Here is a 14,220-nt window from a genome sequence, read left to right on the forward strand (position 1 = left end):
GGACTTGCTGACTCATGGGTAGAGGCGGGCACTGAAAATTTTTCCTAGGGGTTGGCAACCTGCCTTCCAAAGCAAACCTCAATTTTTTAAAAGGCAAATTTAAAATTCATCAAGCCGAGAAGAATTCCATTTTAAGGAAAAGGTGCTCAGCACACGGGTGTGTCACTATCACAGCTGAGGTGGAGGCGAGGAACTTGATCAAAGTAAAAGCTGGGAGAAGAGACGTCCCGTTTTCCCAGCCACTGGCAGACTCATCTGAGCAGCGGTTTGCTGTGGGTCGGAAGGAGTGTAGTTACCCCCTGGGAGGGTGGGCCTGGTCCCCTCACGGCTCTGATCATCCACGGGAAAATCTTCTGTACCACAGAACAAGGCAGAGACCTGCTGTCTTTGGCACTAAAGGCAATGATTTCAGAACCAAAATAATTATCTTGGAGAAACTGTGGCAATGAAAGGAAAAAAAAAGCCAGATGGTTTAAAAAGAACAAATATTGGCTCCCTTGTCGAAGCAGAAGGTGGTGAATTCTAGATACGGCAGATATTGACATTACTCTCTGGCAAATCCCAGTGTGCACCATTACGTGGGTGGTTGGGAGACCTTGGAAACAGAAGATCGGTCCCCAGAAGCCTGCAGAAGTCCATGCGGAAAAAAGGGGATGTACGGGTAGTTGGACGAGGTGGTGGGACAGGTGGGGTGGAGTGTACCCCAGAGTGGGTTCCAATTACAGCGATGCCTCTTACCCAGCCTCTCGCGAGCGCTTCCTGGACAAGATGGGTGGCATGGCAGGGCCATCTGAGACCTCCGCAGACGGGGCTGGGGTCGCACTAGGGCCTGGAGGAGAGATTTTCACAGCATGCCAAAGGACTGTGGCCTCCATCCTCACCTGTCTGACACTAGATCCCAACCCCACATAGGAAAGGCTCAGAGAAGCCAGGGCTGGGACGAGCCGCCAGACGCAGGATGATACCATCATGATCACAAGGGTCTCGGGAGGCTGGAGAAATGGGCAGAGACCAATGGGAGGCAATTCAACAGCGGACTGAACACACGGGTGGAGGATGGAGACAGCCCTGACCCAAAGCCCATTCGATCTCCAGCTGCACCAGCAGAAGTCCAGGTCCAGCTGTAGGGAGACCAGGTCCTCGCAGGTAGCGGGCTGCTCTCCAGGGTGCCCCTCGGATTCCAGGAGGCTGTACAGGTGAGCACTTCAAGGGTGAGTCTTCTGTATTCCCACACCTGTTCAGGTCAGTCAGACCCATGATCGCAGTTACATGTCTTAATTTAAACTATTTAAATGGATAGGAAGTACAAAAGAAGTTGTTTCTAGGAAAACTAGGTTGAATGCTTTGAAGAGACCAGACAAAGGACAGTTGCTTAAAAATAACAACTGTGGCCACTGTCAGAGGCCGTGGGGGTGGGGGAGGGCTGGAAAAGACCAGGGGAAAAAAATCATGAAAACAGAAGGATTTCTGCAGTCAGATCCCTTTGCTAAAGACACTGACACTGGCTATTGGTGATAGCACACTTTGGTTTATAAAAGAAGGATGCAGTGGAATTCCAACCAGCAGACCCGAAACTCAAGATGATTGGCATGTGGATGTGTACTTACATATTTTATATTAAACTGTGTAAGATGTGAATATTATTTGTTTCTTTTTTTAAAATTTTATTGAAGTATAGTTGATTTACGATGTGTTAATTTCTGCTGTACATCAACGTGACTCAGTTACACATATATATATATTCTTTTTCATATTCTTTTCCATTATAGTTTATCACAGGATATTGAATGTAGTTGCCTGTGCTATATACAGCAGGACCTTGTTGTTAATCCATGCTATATACACTAGTTTGCATCTGCTAATCCCAAACTCCCAATCCATCCCTCTGAATATGATTTTCTTTGGTTCTTTTTCATTGACTTTTTCAATTAACCCACCAGCTCCCAAACCAACTGCATCAACTCAAAGTGCTTTCCCTACTGTCTTATGTTCAGTTCTGGTGGCAAATTTCGCAAGAAGCACTTGTGAGCTAGAAGACACTCCAGGGAGAGGGATGAGGGTGGAGGAGGCTCCACGGCTCACGAGCTCCTGGTGCTGTCCACCAACTCTGAGCGGCCGTCAGGCTGAAGGATGCGCAGACAGACAGGAGACGACGGTCCCCGTCTCTGCCTCTCTCTTCCTCTTCACCTATTCCTCTATGTAGCTTCCCCCCTTCCTTTCAAAGAACTGTCCTTTCTTCTCACACTCTAGATTGTAAACTCACAGAGCATAAACAAAACACACGTTATAAATGCCCTACGGATGGACTTTCATCCCATTCACAATTGCCTTTCATTTTAGGCCACAGGTTGCCACCTAAGAAAAACGCAATTATTTGCATTTGACTCCACTCATTCCCCCTCCCGGCCTCCTCTGTGCTTTTAGAACGAGATCAATGCAATAGGCAGAGGACCTTTCTAACTGATGATCCCAGGTGACTGATAAAAGAAAGTGGTATTTATTTACTCTATGCCAAGTACGACATTTGCAACTTTTAAATACGTTATCTCTTTTCATTCTCATCGACTTTGAGAGGTTGCTACCCATTTCTCCATTTAGACAACTGAAAAATGGAAAAGCAAAGAGGTGGTGTTTCCTTTTCATACACTCAGCAGGAAGTAAGAAAGCAGGATGCCTACCCAGGCCAGACTCTAGAACCCACATTCTCGTTCCAACATACTGCACTGTCTGCAGAGCTGCGAAAAGCCAGAGAGGTTGTCTTGTGAAAGCGTGTGTGTGTGTGTGTACAGAGAGAGGAAAGCCAGGAAGATGTGGCTGAATTAGAAAGGCACATCTGCACACAGAGCTTGAGTATATCAACGTGCAGAGTTGTAAAGGAGCAGTTAAGGGACAAGTCAGTCCCATCTGCGAGAAAAGAGAAAAAGCTGGTCAGAGGTATTTTCTGGTCAGAGCCCTGGGAGGCTCAGGGAGGACAGTGGCTGCCAGAAAAGCAGGGTCAACCACAAGCCAAAGGGCCCTGCCCAGGGCTGGAACAGGAAAGTCCTTCCCCAGAGACCGAAAGGGTGGGGAGGAGAGGAAGTAGCTAGTCTTGAGGATGGAGGTGAGGGAGCGGGACAGACCCCCGCACCCCCGGAGGCACGTGCACAGGGGGAGCTGTCTGGGGGTCGCAGCAGGGCCCTGACAGCTCTTCCAATTGCTGGGCCGGGGCAAGCCCACCCTGGACTGGACCCTGCTGGGCTGTGCTGACAATGGCTGCATACACACGGCTCCTCTGAGGCGGGGATCGAGTCTCACAGGGGGCTGGATAGCAGACTCGGGGGCAGAGCCTGGGTGTATCTTTTAAAAAGCTTTCCAGGTGATTCTGACACAAGCTCAATTTTGAGAAATGCTGGTCTACCTTTGGGCCGAACCAAAAAGCCTTCACCCCAGTTCAGGAAGCGTTTACTGGGTGCCTTGGGAAACAAAGATGAACAACCATCGACAGAGGAATGGATAAAGGAGATGTGGTACCTATACACAAGGGAATACGACTCAGCCATACACAAGAATGAAATAATGCCATCTGCAGCAACATGGGTGCACCCAGAGATGATCGTACTAAGTGAGACAGAGAAAGACACATATCATATCACTTATATGTGGAATCTTTAAAAAGATACAAATAAACATACACAAAACAGAAATAGACTCACAGACATAGAAAACAAACTTACGGATGCTGAAGGGGAAAGAGGGGGAAGGGATAAATTAGGAGTTTGGAATTAGCGGATACGCACTACTGTATATAAAACAGATAACCAACAAGGACCTACGTATAGCACAGGGAACTCTACAGGATATTCTTATAGTAGCCTATAAGGGAGAAGAATATGAAAAAGAATATATAAAGTATGTAGAACATATATATATATATACACACACACATATATACAAAACTGAATCACTCTGATGTACACCTGAAACTAACACAACATTGTAAATCAACTATACTTCAATTTAAAAAAAAAACAATAATAATTTAAAAAATTGACAGGGGAGAAACAAGACAATCGTGACCTCACTTGAGTTGGTAACCGTGTCTCCCTCCCGCAGACATTTTAGAGAGCAGGCACTCCCTCCAGCTAGACATCAAGGTCACATTTTAAAATTTTCAATATTTTAAAGGCTGAAGAAAGATGCATTGTGGGGGGTGCTTTTCCTATCACCCCTTTCATCAAATATCCCATGACTACAGGCATCTGGGGAAAGTGGCACCTGTACCGCTCTTTCAGACACGGGTTCTTAAAAGTGAGTGAGCTTCGGAATCACCTAGAGGGCTTGTTAAAACCCAGATGGCTGGGCCCACCCATTGGGCTTCCCACTCAGTAGGTCCAGGGTGGGGCCCGAGCGTGTGCACCTCCAGCAACTTCCCAGCTGCTGTCCCGGGACCAACTTTGAGAACCAGTATCTCAGGCGATTGTGGATCTCTGTCATCAAGCCCTCTTTCCTGAGGAAACCACAGAGCCTGCCTTCCACCACTTTAATGTGCATTTTCAGCCACTTTAATGCGCAGACAGCAAGGGATTTTACACACGTCCCCTCGGCCCCGTGGCCGATCACATGTGCAAAATCAGGCACGTGTTTCTGGCGTGGCCACGCATGGCTTGCTGGTGCAGCCGTGTGTCACAGAGCAAACCGGGTGCCGCCGCGCGCGGTGCAGAGCAGCAGGTGCGGCTCGTCCGGATGGGGCCCCGGAGGCCCTCCATCACCACGCGTGGTGGGCTGCACGAACAGACCGCCCCATCTTGCCGTCGAGGAAGCGTAGGGTCCCCCGGGGGGACGTGACCTGCCCACCCTGGACTCTGCATTTTCGACAGAGCCTCCCTTCCTTTGCACCCCATTTCCAGGTGGGGGCGTGGAGGGCCACTGGGGCCAGGGTCGGTGGGAGTAACCGGTGGAGCCTGACGGCAGAGCCCGTCATCAGCGGCGTCCCCACCTCCCTCACCGCCTGTGCCCGCGGGACTCCTGGCCCCTGCACCTACCTTGCCCCGGACGCTGTGACTGGGGGAGTCCTGTTTCTCACTATGACAGATTCTCTGCGGGCTCTGTTCCGTCACATCGGCAAGCAGCTGCTTCCCGTCCCTGCTCAGAGGCTGGCCGCCCCCCACAGCCCTGCTGCCCACCTCCGGCCTCCTTCAGGCTCAAAGGCTGAACGACGGTGCCCACGGGGCGCGCCACCCCAGCTCCAGGCGGGGGACTGGCCACAGGCTGCAGTGCCAAAGGGCCCCGCACTCTGCACAAAGCACCGCTTCCCCGTCGGTCCTCCTCTGGCACAGAGACCCCTGTCTGGCAGGGCCCCTCAGAGCCACGCCAACCCTGTGTCCCTCCAGGGCCGACTTGAGGACATTCAGAAATCAGTCCCCTACCTTCAAACATCCCAGATGCTGGGTGGACAAGGCACGGGTCTAAAACGTCCACGTTTCCACAGCTAGAGAAACGCCTTTAAAATAAAATACACGCCAGCAAACCTCAGGAAGAAATCAGCTCTTCCCAAACCCCAGCGGAACACAGCTTGAGGAACTCCTCTGCCCACAGCAATCTGATGGCCTTGCGGGTCAATGTTTCTCAGAGACATCCTGCAGCACTTAATGGGCCAGGGACCTAACCTCCCTCTGCCTCAGTTTCCTCATCTCTAAAATGGGAGCAATCACAGTACTCATAGACTTATTGTGAAGGTTAAGGGCGCAGGTGCATATACATTTCTGTTGGCATATAAATTTCTCTGGCCCCTGTAACAGGGCCTAGCTCCAATCAAGATGATGCTGTAACTATTACAGGGGCCACAAACTATGCGTCTGCCTCACTGATGTCACGCAGTGCTTTCAAATTAATGAAAGAAGAGCCTTTTCTACCCAATGGTCTGGCAGACACAATGTGCTTTTTCTACAGAAAGGGAAAAGTGGGGCCCATCCCCCAACTGGGAGGGTGGCATAGGAGGGGCACCAAAAGACGAAAGGGGTCCTCACAGGGTGTACGGAGGTCCCACTGCCGTTCAGAGCAAAGCTGTGTCCAGCAGCAGCCACGCTCAGAGAAGCACGCGGATAAAACAATCACTCCAAATAAGCAAAGCACTGCTGCCAATCCCAGCACTTACGTCCAGAACTGTCCATTGTTCCACTACAATAGCATCGTAGCCCTGCATGGTTTTGCTATCTTCTGTGGAAACAGCTTCAAAGATGAATACTCCATCTGTCAGGCCGTGTAAGGAATCTGTGGAAAAAGAAAAGGCGGGGGGGGGGGGGAGGAGGGAGGGTTGCTGTAAACCGTCTGTGGCAGAAGCCTTACAAGCGGCAGAAATTTTCACTGCATTCATTAATGATCCCAATCAGAACATCTTTTCAGCATGTTAATTAAAGAAGGCACACACAGCCATAGAGTCTAGCCCCATCAGAATGAATGAGACTAATTTACCTCGCAGTTTTGAATAATATCCTTGATTTTATGAGCCCAAATTTCATTGTTAGCAATCACCATTTGATTTCACGCGCCTACCTTCCTTTTCACGCTCCAACGTCAGGATGCACTGGGGAGAACTTACTGGGGGGCGGGGGGGATGCAGTCACTTAGAGACAGTTTTTAGAAGAAAACTATACGGAGGTGAGAGAAATTATTTTCAAGGTGGGGAAAGATGCAGCGCAGGAGCTCTGGGCTCCCAGATGCAGTCCAGATTCCTCGACACGTGTGTGACGTGGGTGCCGTACACGGGATGCTTCAGGCAGCTCTCGTCAGGAGGTGACATTTGGGGGAAGGGGGAGTTTTCCCAAATGACTTACCATTGAAAATGTTTCCCTGGGCACTGCTATAGTCAATGGGAAGGTCCTGAGTTCTGTACATTCAGCAAATCTACGTCACACATATAGCACGATTCAGAACTGTCTCGGGCAATGAGGGTGCCGAGAAAAACACAACAGGGTCCTTGCCCCTGCAGAAGACTTGCAAGGAGGTGCTGTGTTAGTTAATGGCTCCGAAGTGCCCCAGATTCCCTGAGATAAGGCACTGCGGACGAGAGGGATGGACTCAAGAGGCAGGTGGTTTGGGCCCGTGCCCTGTCAGAAAACGGATGCGACCCTCTCAGGGGCTTGATCTCGTACCTCTGAATGGGGGTTGTGGCCAGAGAATTCCTCCTGGTCAGCATCCTACACACCACTGCTCCATCGCACTGTTCTCTCCCCACCCCCACCCCCAATTCATATACTGAAGCTCTAACCTCCAAAGGAACTATGTTTGGAGACAGATTCTTTCTGGGGGGTCATTAAGGGTCAGTGAGATCATACGGGTGGGGCCATAGCCCAACAGGACTGATGTCCTTACAAGAAGAGGAAGAGACGCCAGAGGACCACCCAGCACCGCCCCCCACCCCCCGACGCTGCACAGAGGAAAGCCCATAGGAGGACACAGACAAGGTGGCCGCCTGTAAGTCAGGAGAAGAGGCCTCACCCCCAATCATGGGAGTCCAGCCTCCTGAACCGTGAGAAGATAAACGTCTATCGTTCAAGCCACCCAGTCTGTGGTGTTTCGTTATGGCAACAGACATAAAAATATGTTTAATGATATAAAGGACAAGTCACACAATAATGTGAAAAGACAAACGCAGAAAGCCCCCTGAGTCACACTGGAGTTCAGGAACTGCCAGCACTTTCCAGAAGTCACAAAAAGACAGACAGACAGAAACGTATAGCAACCTTCGGCTTCTGTCTTCCAACAGACCTCACAAGCAACAAAGCCATCAGAATGAGAAAAGTACTTGCAACAACAAAAATAAATAATAAATAAACGGCTACGCTTACCACTCTTTATTATATATAAAAAGCTTTCCGTGCTCAAGGGAATTTTAACTGCACAGCCTTTCCAGAAAACAACTTAACAATGTCTCAAAAGCCTGGAACACAAAAGTCCATCCTCTTTGACTCAGAAACCCTGCCTCTTTCAGTCTATTCTGGGCACCTGTTATGTGCCAGGTACTCTTGTGGTCGCTGGTGACAAGTGAAGACCCCATTCCCCATAAGCTTCCCCCACCCCACCCTGGGCAGGGGGGTAGATAACGTAATGTCCGAGGGGATAAATGCTATGAGAATACAAAGTGGGCTTGCGGCGGAGGGAGGGGGGGATGCATGGAGGTAGAGGCGATGGCCTGGCTGTTTTTGAAAGAAGTGCTCAGGGTAGGTCCCCCGACGTTGAGTAGGGATATGAACTAACTGCAAGCCAGACATATGGATCCACGGGGTTTGAGAGTTCAAGGTAGAAGACACAGTTTGAATAGAAATGCAGAGTGAATGAGGGGCCACCAAGGACCACGTGAGAGCAGAATCATGAGAAGAAAGTCAAGATGAAGACAACCGGTGGGGAGACCTGCCAACCGGGGGCTTATCCATGTGACTTGTTTATTAGCCAGTGGGATCTCAGTGGGTGTGATGCAAGCAGGGGCCTGCAAAGCACTGGCGGGGTTGAACTTGATCTCATATCTCTGCCACCACTTTGAGAGGACATGCCCCAGCTAGCCCACTGGAACAGAGCTGCCCCAGTGGAGCTTAGCCTAGATCAGCTGACTCACAGACCTGAGAATGGGCCCAGCTGCTCCAGCCAACCCGCAAATATGAGAGAATAAATTATTACTGTTTGCAGCTAATGAGCTCTGGAGTGGCTTGTTACACAGCATTATTATTGTGGCAATAGCTGACTGTTACAATGCTCAATCGAAAATTAAGAAATCTGAGATCAGTGTATTTTGCTTAGCCTGGGGAATATTCCTGATTATTCCAGAACAATAGAGGGGCCTGACCAGTTCAACAAACCACGGCTCTGAGGGTAATTCCTGGAGCACAGGAGCTGCATCTTGATATTCTTTCTACCTGAGAAGACAATACTCCATTTCAAATATGATCTCTGTGGGTTAATCAATACCATGCTCCGTTTTAAAATGTTTCCTATACTGTTATCAATCAGCCTTAGCATACGTGCTAACCTTGCCTTTCTTATCTGCTCTGCTAAAAAGTTCCCTCCAAGTGTTTGTTCAATGTCCTCCTAAGAGACATTTTACTAAAGGGACTAAGGAAGAACAGAACTTCTCTTCGGTTAAACCACATTTAACTATTCTGGGCTCCAGGAGAAGCATGGACCACAGTTTAGCTCACTTATCAAGTTCCGGGTAACACAGGTCCAGCTGGAGCCCCTGCCACAGTAGGGACGCCCTACAGAACCCCTCTGAATAAAGCTTTCCCAAGTCCTGACCTGGTGATGCTTGGGACCAGAAGATACTCACTGATCCTTCAGTAATATATCAACACAGCACACATTTCTTCAAGTCTTCCACAAAAATATGCTATCCAATTTCCTAAGTCTCTACCTTCAGATCTCCTTACTAGTAAGCCTCCAAGCCCTTTAAAAGCACCCACCACGTGCTCTAAGTATCAGAGCACCCAGAAGAGCATACAGAGAGTTGAGGTCCACCTGGGGAAGGAGACAGTGTAGCCCGTCCAGACTTTCTTTCCTACCCTCTGCCTGGCATCCCCCGCTTCGCCCCGAGTCACAAGCCTGGGAGGAGGGCTGTGTGGTCCAGGCTTGGGGGTGTGAAGCAGGAACAAACCAGGTCCTTATTAACCATCCTCCTCACTCAGTCCTGCCTCCAGCCTCTCAGCCCACTGCTCTGCTCTTCTGAATCCAGAGTGCTGATTCACCCACTTAACTACACGGCAGGTTCAGAAAGGCTGTCAAAATTTGGTCATCTGTAACAGCAAAAAAGTCAATGAACCACAGAGAGCAGACAGCTGGGCTTTTAAAGAGCCCCTTGTTTTGATGGCCTCGTCCACTGCCCGTCTAGTCATCACCTTCTCAGCTCAACCTCTCTGTCGTGTGCTCCGAGCTGGTATAAATAGGTCTCTCTCAGGGTGCAGCTCCCCATGGAAAAAGGTTAAATCGCCCTCCATCTATGGAAAACACTCCATTATCACTGCATTTTTTATTGAAGTAAAGATGCTTCCCTACTGTGCACAGAAAGCTATTCGCCTTGGCATTGTATAAATATTTGATGCCCGTCTTTCGGCAAAAGGGCCACCTTAACTCTCCAAGCTTATGATTTACAAGAAGGATGTGGGAAAAGGAGATATGCCCTATTATCGCAAGAGGTAAATTCTATGAGGCAACGGCTCTTCCCCTGCAGCCTCTGGAACATGAAGGCCCCGTCTAGCAAGCTACCCTTCAGGTTCATCCTAGATGCCGGTCCTCTCCCAAGTCCAGCCTGAAATGCACATGCCGTGACACGTGGTTGGTGTATGTGGTCTACCAGAAAATGCTACTGTTCTCCTTTTAACAAGCTAGGATGGCCTAAGTGTCCACACTGGGGTCGCTGGCATAACAGATGTCCTTGGCCCCCCGAAACCCCTTCTCCCCACCAGCATGGCACTCACAGCACCACTCTGGTTCCAGAAGTGGCCTGTACCAACTGCCCAGCTGTAATCGCCCCTGTTACAGGGACGCACAACCCCACAGCAAATGTAATCAACCAATCTGGGCGATGGTACGTGCAGCTCCCCCATCCCCCATCACGCCACAGTAACCTGCTGACGTTATCAGAGCGGAGCAGGCCTGCTGCCTCTCCAGCCCTCGCTGCTGCTTTCGGCGTGCCTTCCTTCCTGCAGTCCCTGTGGGAAGCGGTGAATAAGCCAGAGGAGGTGGTACCCAGCTTCAGTTACGGTAGGGTCAGCCTGCAAGTTCAGTGCCGCTTACCTGACCGGATGACCAGATGGGGAGGAAACGCCCTGATTTGGTGCTGGCCAGCTATGAGGCCCTCTGCTGGGCACGTTCATGGCTTCTCACTGAATCCTCCCCCCAGTTCTGCAAGGGTTATCACTCCCTCTAAGTGGTGAGGAAATGCAGGGAAGCTACGGGAGTGAAACCATTTGTCCACGTTCAACTGCATACAAGGGCCAAAATCTTGATCTGAAATGTAGTTTGTTTGATTCCAAAGCCGATGTTCTTTCAACAGGTGATGGATATTTTATTTTGCTACCATGAGGATGTGCGAGGGCCTGTGTTCCAGCCGAGCATGGGTGATGAGCAGCCTGGGCGCCCAGCCTCGTGGAGCCGGCGAGCTCTGACCACAGGGCTGCTCTCCCTGCCTTTCAGGTGCATCTCAGTGGGGTTGCAGTGAGATGGCCTCACGGCTTCTGTTTGGGGCCACATCTGTGCAGAAGCCATGCCTTCCTGCATGGGGCAAAGAAAGAACAAAATATGCCGGTAGATGGATAAGCTCTATCTATCAACACAAGGGACGGCAGACAGCAGCAAGAGAAGATGAACTGCCATGACATGTAAACATGTGGATGAATCTCAGAGAATGACAGGAAGAAGCCAAACACAGGGAGGGCAGACTCCACCCACATCAAGTTCACGCCCCACCTGTGATGCTTCCAGGACTGCAGTCGCCCTGGGGGAGAGGCACTGTGAGGCCGCGAGCGCGACTCTGATGGGGCTGGGATGCTCTGTTTCTTCGTCTAGTGCTGGTTACGCGGGTGTACTCGCCTTGTGAAAACCCACTGAGCCGGACCCTTAGGGTCTGTATAGGTTTCTGCACGTGCGCTACACGGCAGGAAAAAGTTTACTTAAAAGATGTGCCGGGGATAGAAGAGAAAATGCACTCCGTGGTGAAAGTGAAATCTACCCCCTACGTTATTCAGTGGCTTCTCCGAAATAGAAGCCATGCCTGCAACCACTAGGCCAACGTGCCTGGAGCCTGAGGCCGGCCAAGGGAGTGGCCGTGAACCGCCTGCAACCTCATCCTCCCATGCCCCCCACCCAATCTGCAGGGGCTGGTGACGCACACCCCAACACCAGCTCCTCAGCACTATGCATTACTGAGCAGCATCTGGAAACCTTTATTGGTCACCTCCTGTATACAGTGCACGGTGTACAGACACTGGGACACTAAGAAGCACAGGAAGGAGGCCCTGCCCGAGGGTTTGCAAATATGTCTGTCTAAAATATGTGTCCCTACGTGCATTTTACTTAAAATACATACATGCGTTTTTACATATGTGTTTTGCAAATACAAGGTAATCTGGTTTATGCTAGGCATCAAAAATATGGTCTAAGTCCCAAATGTTATTTGGGTTGACATGAAGCTAGGGCATCACAGACAGTCTTAAGGAAAACCTAATCTTTAAAGAGGTAGGAAAGGAGGGACATCTAGGTACCATGTGTCTCCTGATGTAACACAGCTCATCAAACACAACAGCATCTGGAACGGGTTCTAGACCTCAGTGCTTAATTTATCGAGGCCTTAGAACTAAATTCCAGTTTATAGGAAACGGAAGCTGGAGAAATAAGATAACAATATGAGGCATTGGCTGGACAAATCCAGAACGCAGGACATTCTAAGAGGCGAGGTTTATTTCCAGCAGTCAGGGTCATGAAGAACGACTCTTCCAGGGAAAGGAGATGTGAGCACGTGGTCACCGTACGCAGTGCCTGTGGCTGGCCTGGATTCTGGTTTGGACATTTTATCAACAATGGAAGACGTGAATATGGGCTGAACGGAGATGACACCGCCAGAGGTGAAGGACTGCCGGGCTGGGGGAGGGGGAGGACGAGGGGAGAGTGAGGGCCAGGGGGCAGGAGGGGGAGGGGAAAGGGAGGAGGAGGGGAGGGACGGGGCCAAGGGCAGGGCCAAGGGCAGAGCAAGGTGGGGAAAGGGGGGGAAGGCATGGGTAGAACCAGAGGGACTCAGAGCAAGGACGGGGCCAGGGGGACAAGGGGGGGTGAGAGCAGGGCCAGGACAGCTGGTGGCGGCATCCCCCAGCGATGGCAGCGGGGACTCTGCAGGCCTGGAAGTCCTTGGTGGGAAACCAACCTCCTGGGTGGGTCTTCAGCAGGTGGGCAGCTCTGCCTCGCCCTTACCCCAGACTCCTGGTACCAGCTCAGCAGAGGGTCTCCCCGCCTGGCCTCTCCCAGCCTTGGGAAGCGCAGATTCCGGCCTTCGTCTCACAGGCTGCAGCATCTCTGTGCGCCCCTCCGTCCTGCTGTCTGAGCGTTCCCTGCACGTATCCACGCTGCTGGCTGCCACCAGATCCTGCCACTTCCCTAAGGGTGACCATGCAGCTGCCTCTCCCCAAGGGCCCACCAGGGGCGCTCACCTCTCGCCAGCACGGCCACCTCTTTTCTCTCCTCTTCTGGCCCCTTTTCTCCACCCAAGCCTTCTTTATTCTGACCACTCTCTTGCCACTCACTAGCTGGGAACCGAGGCAATGACCTCACCGCCCTGTGCCTCAGTTTTCATGGCTGTGACACAGACATAACGGCAGTACCTACGTCACTGAGCCATGGGGATCAGGGGCATTGCTGCATGAGCTGCCCGGACCAGCACCAGCACACAGGAGCTGCTAGGGGCATGCTACCATCATCAGGCTTCCCTTTCACCTACGCCTCAAGTTCGACAGAACCCAAGGGCACAGCCTCCCAGCCCAGGACACCTGGTCACTCGCAGGAGAGGAGCCCCGGTGTCACCAGCAGAAGCCCAAACTGGAGGACGGTACGAGCCTCTCCATGTCCCAGGAGGTAAAGACTTGAAAACAGAAGATGAAGTCTTAACTGGATTCTTCAAGCTAAATATCACCTAGTTTATGGGACAACGTTCTCCTATGTTTTATGACTCTGTGGAAAATATTTTAAAGCACAAATATCTAGTTAAGAGGACGGGTGCTTTTCCAGATGGCAAACAGCTGAAAGGTGTGCTCCCAGCTCTGCCAGGTCTATTTGTAAGGACACTAGTTATCCTACTAGAAACAGGCTCCTTTTATAATGATAATCAGCTTGCTTTTTTTTTTTTTTTTTTTTTTTAATTCTGGGAAAAGAATGTGTGCATGTTTCCTCCCTGGCCAACAGAAAGCCTGGGGTTTTCCAGAGCAGAAACGCCTCCCAGGTCACACGCCCCCTCCCATCAGAAAAGTCAGGGTGAAATCGCGTTTGAATTCTGAATGGCTTTAGACGCACTGTGTTCTGAGAATTTCACAGCCGGGACAGGGACGTGCAGCTACGGTCGAGCCCGACACGTGGGCAGTACTGCTGCGGAGACGTCACAGGCTCAGCGCAGGCTGCTGGGTGCACTTGCCAGGGGAAATTTCATGTTCTGTCTTCAAGGCAGGAAGGCTGGATTTTATGCAGCTAAAGCCAAGGGAGGATATAACAGCA

At 50.8% G+C, this 14,220-nt stretch overlaps 1 protein-coding gene across 1 annotated transcript in view; it reads right to left on the minus strand.

Moving 5' to 3' along the window:
• RFTN1 (raftlin, lipid raft linker 1) overlaps positions 1 to 14,220 on the minus strand; it is a 200,168-nt gene that overhangs the window by 36,192 nt on the left and 149,756 nt on the right. The window contains exon 7 of the mRNA XM_057737870.1: positions 6,134 to 6,249. Within this exon, the coding sequence (XP_057593853.1) occupies positions 6,134 to 6,249 (116 nt within the window). The remainder of the gene's footprint in view (positions 1 to 6,133; positions 6,250 to 14,220) is intronic.

The sequence above is a fragment of the Hippopotamus amphibius genome, chromosome 6 (assembly GCF_030028045.1).
Source record: "Hippopotamus amphibius kiboko isolate mHipAmp2 chromosome 6, mHipAmp2.hap2, whole genome shotgun sequence".
Classification (NCBI taxonomy): Eukaryota; Metazoa; Chordata; class Mammalia; order Artiodactyla; family Hippopotamidae; genus Hippopotamus; species Hippopotamus amphibius.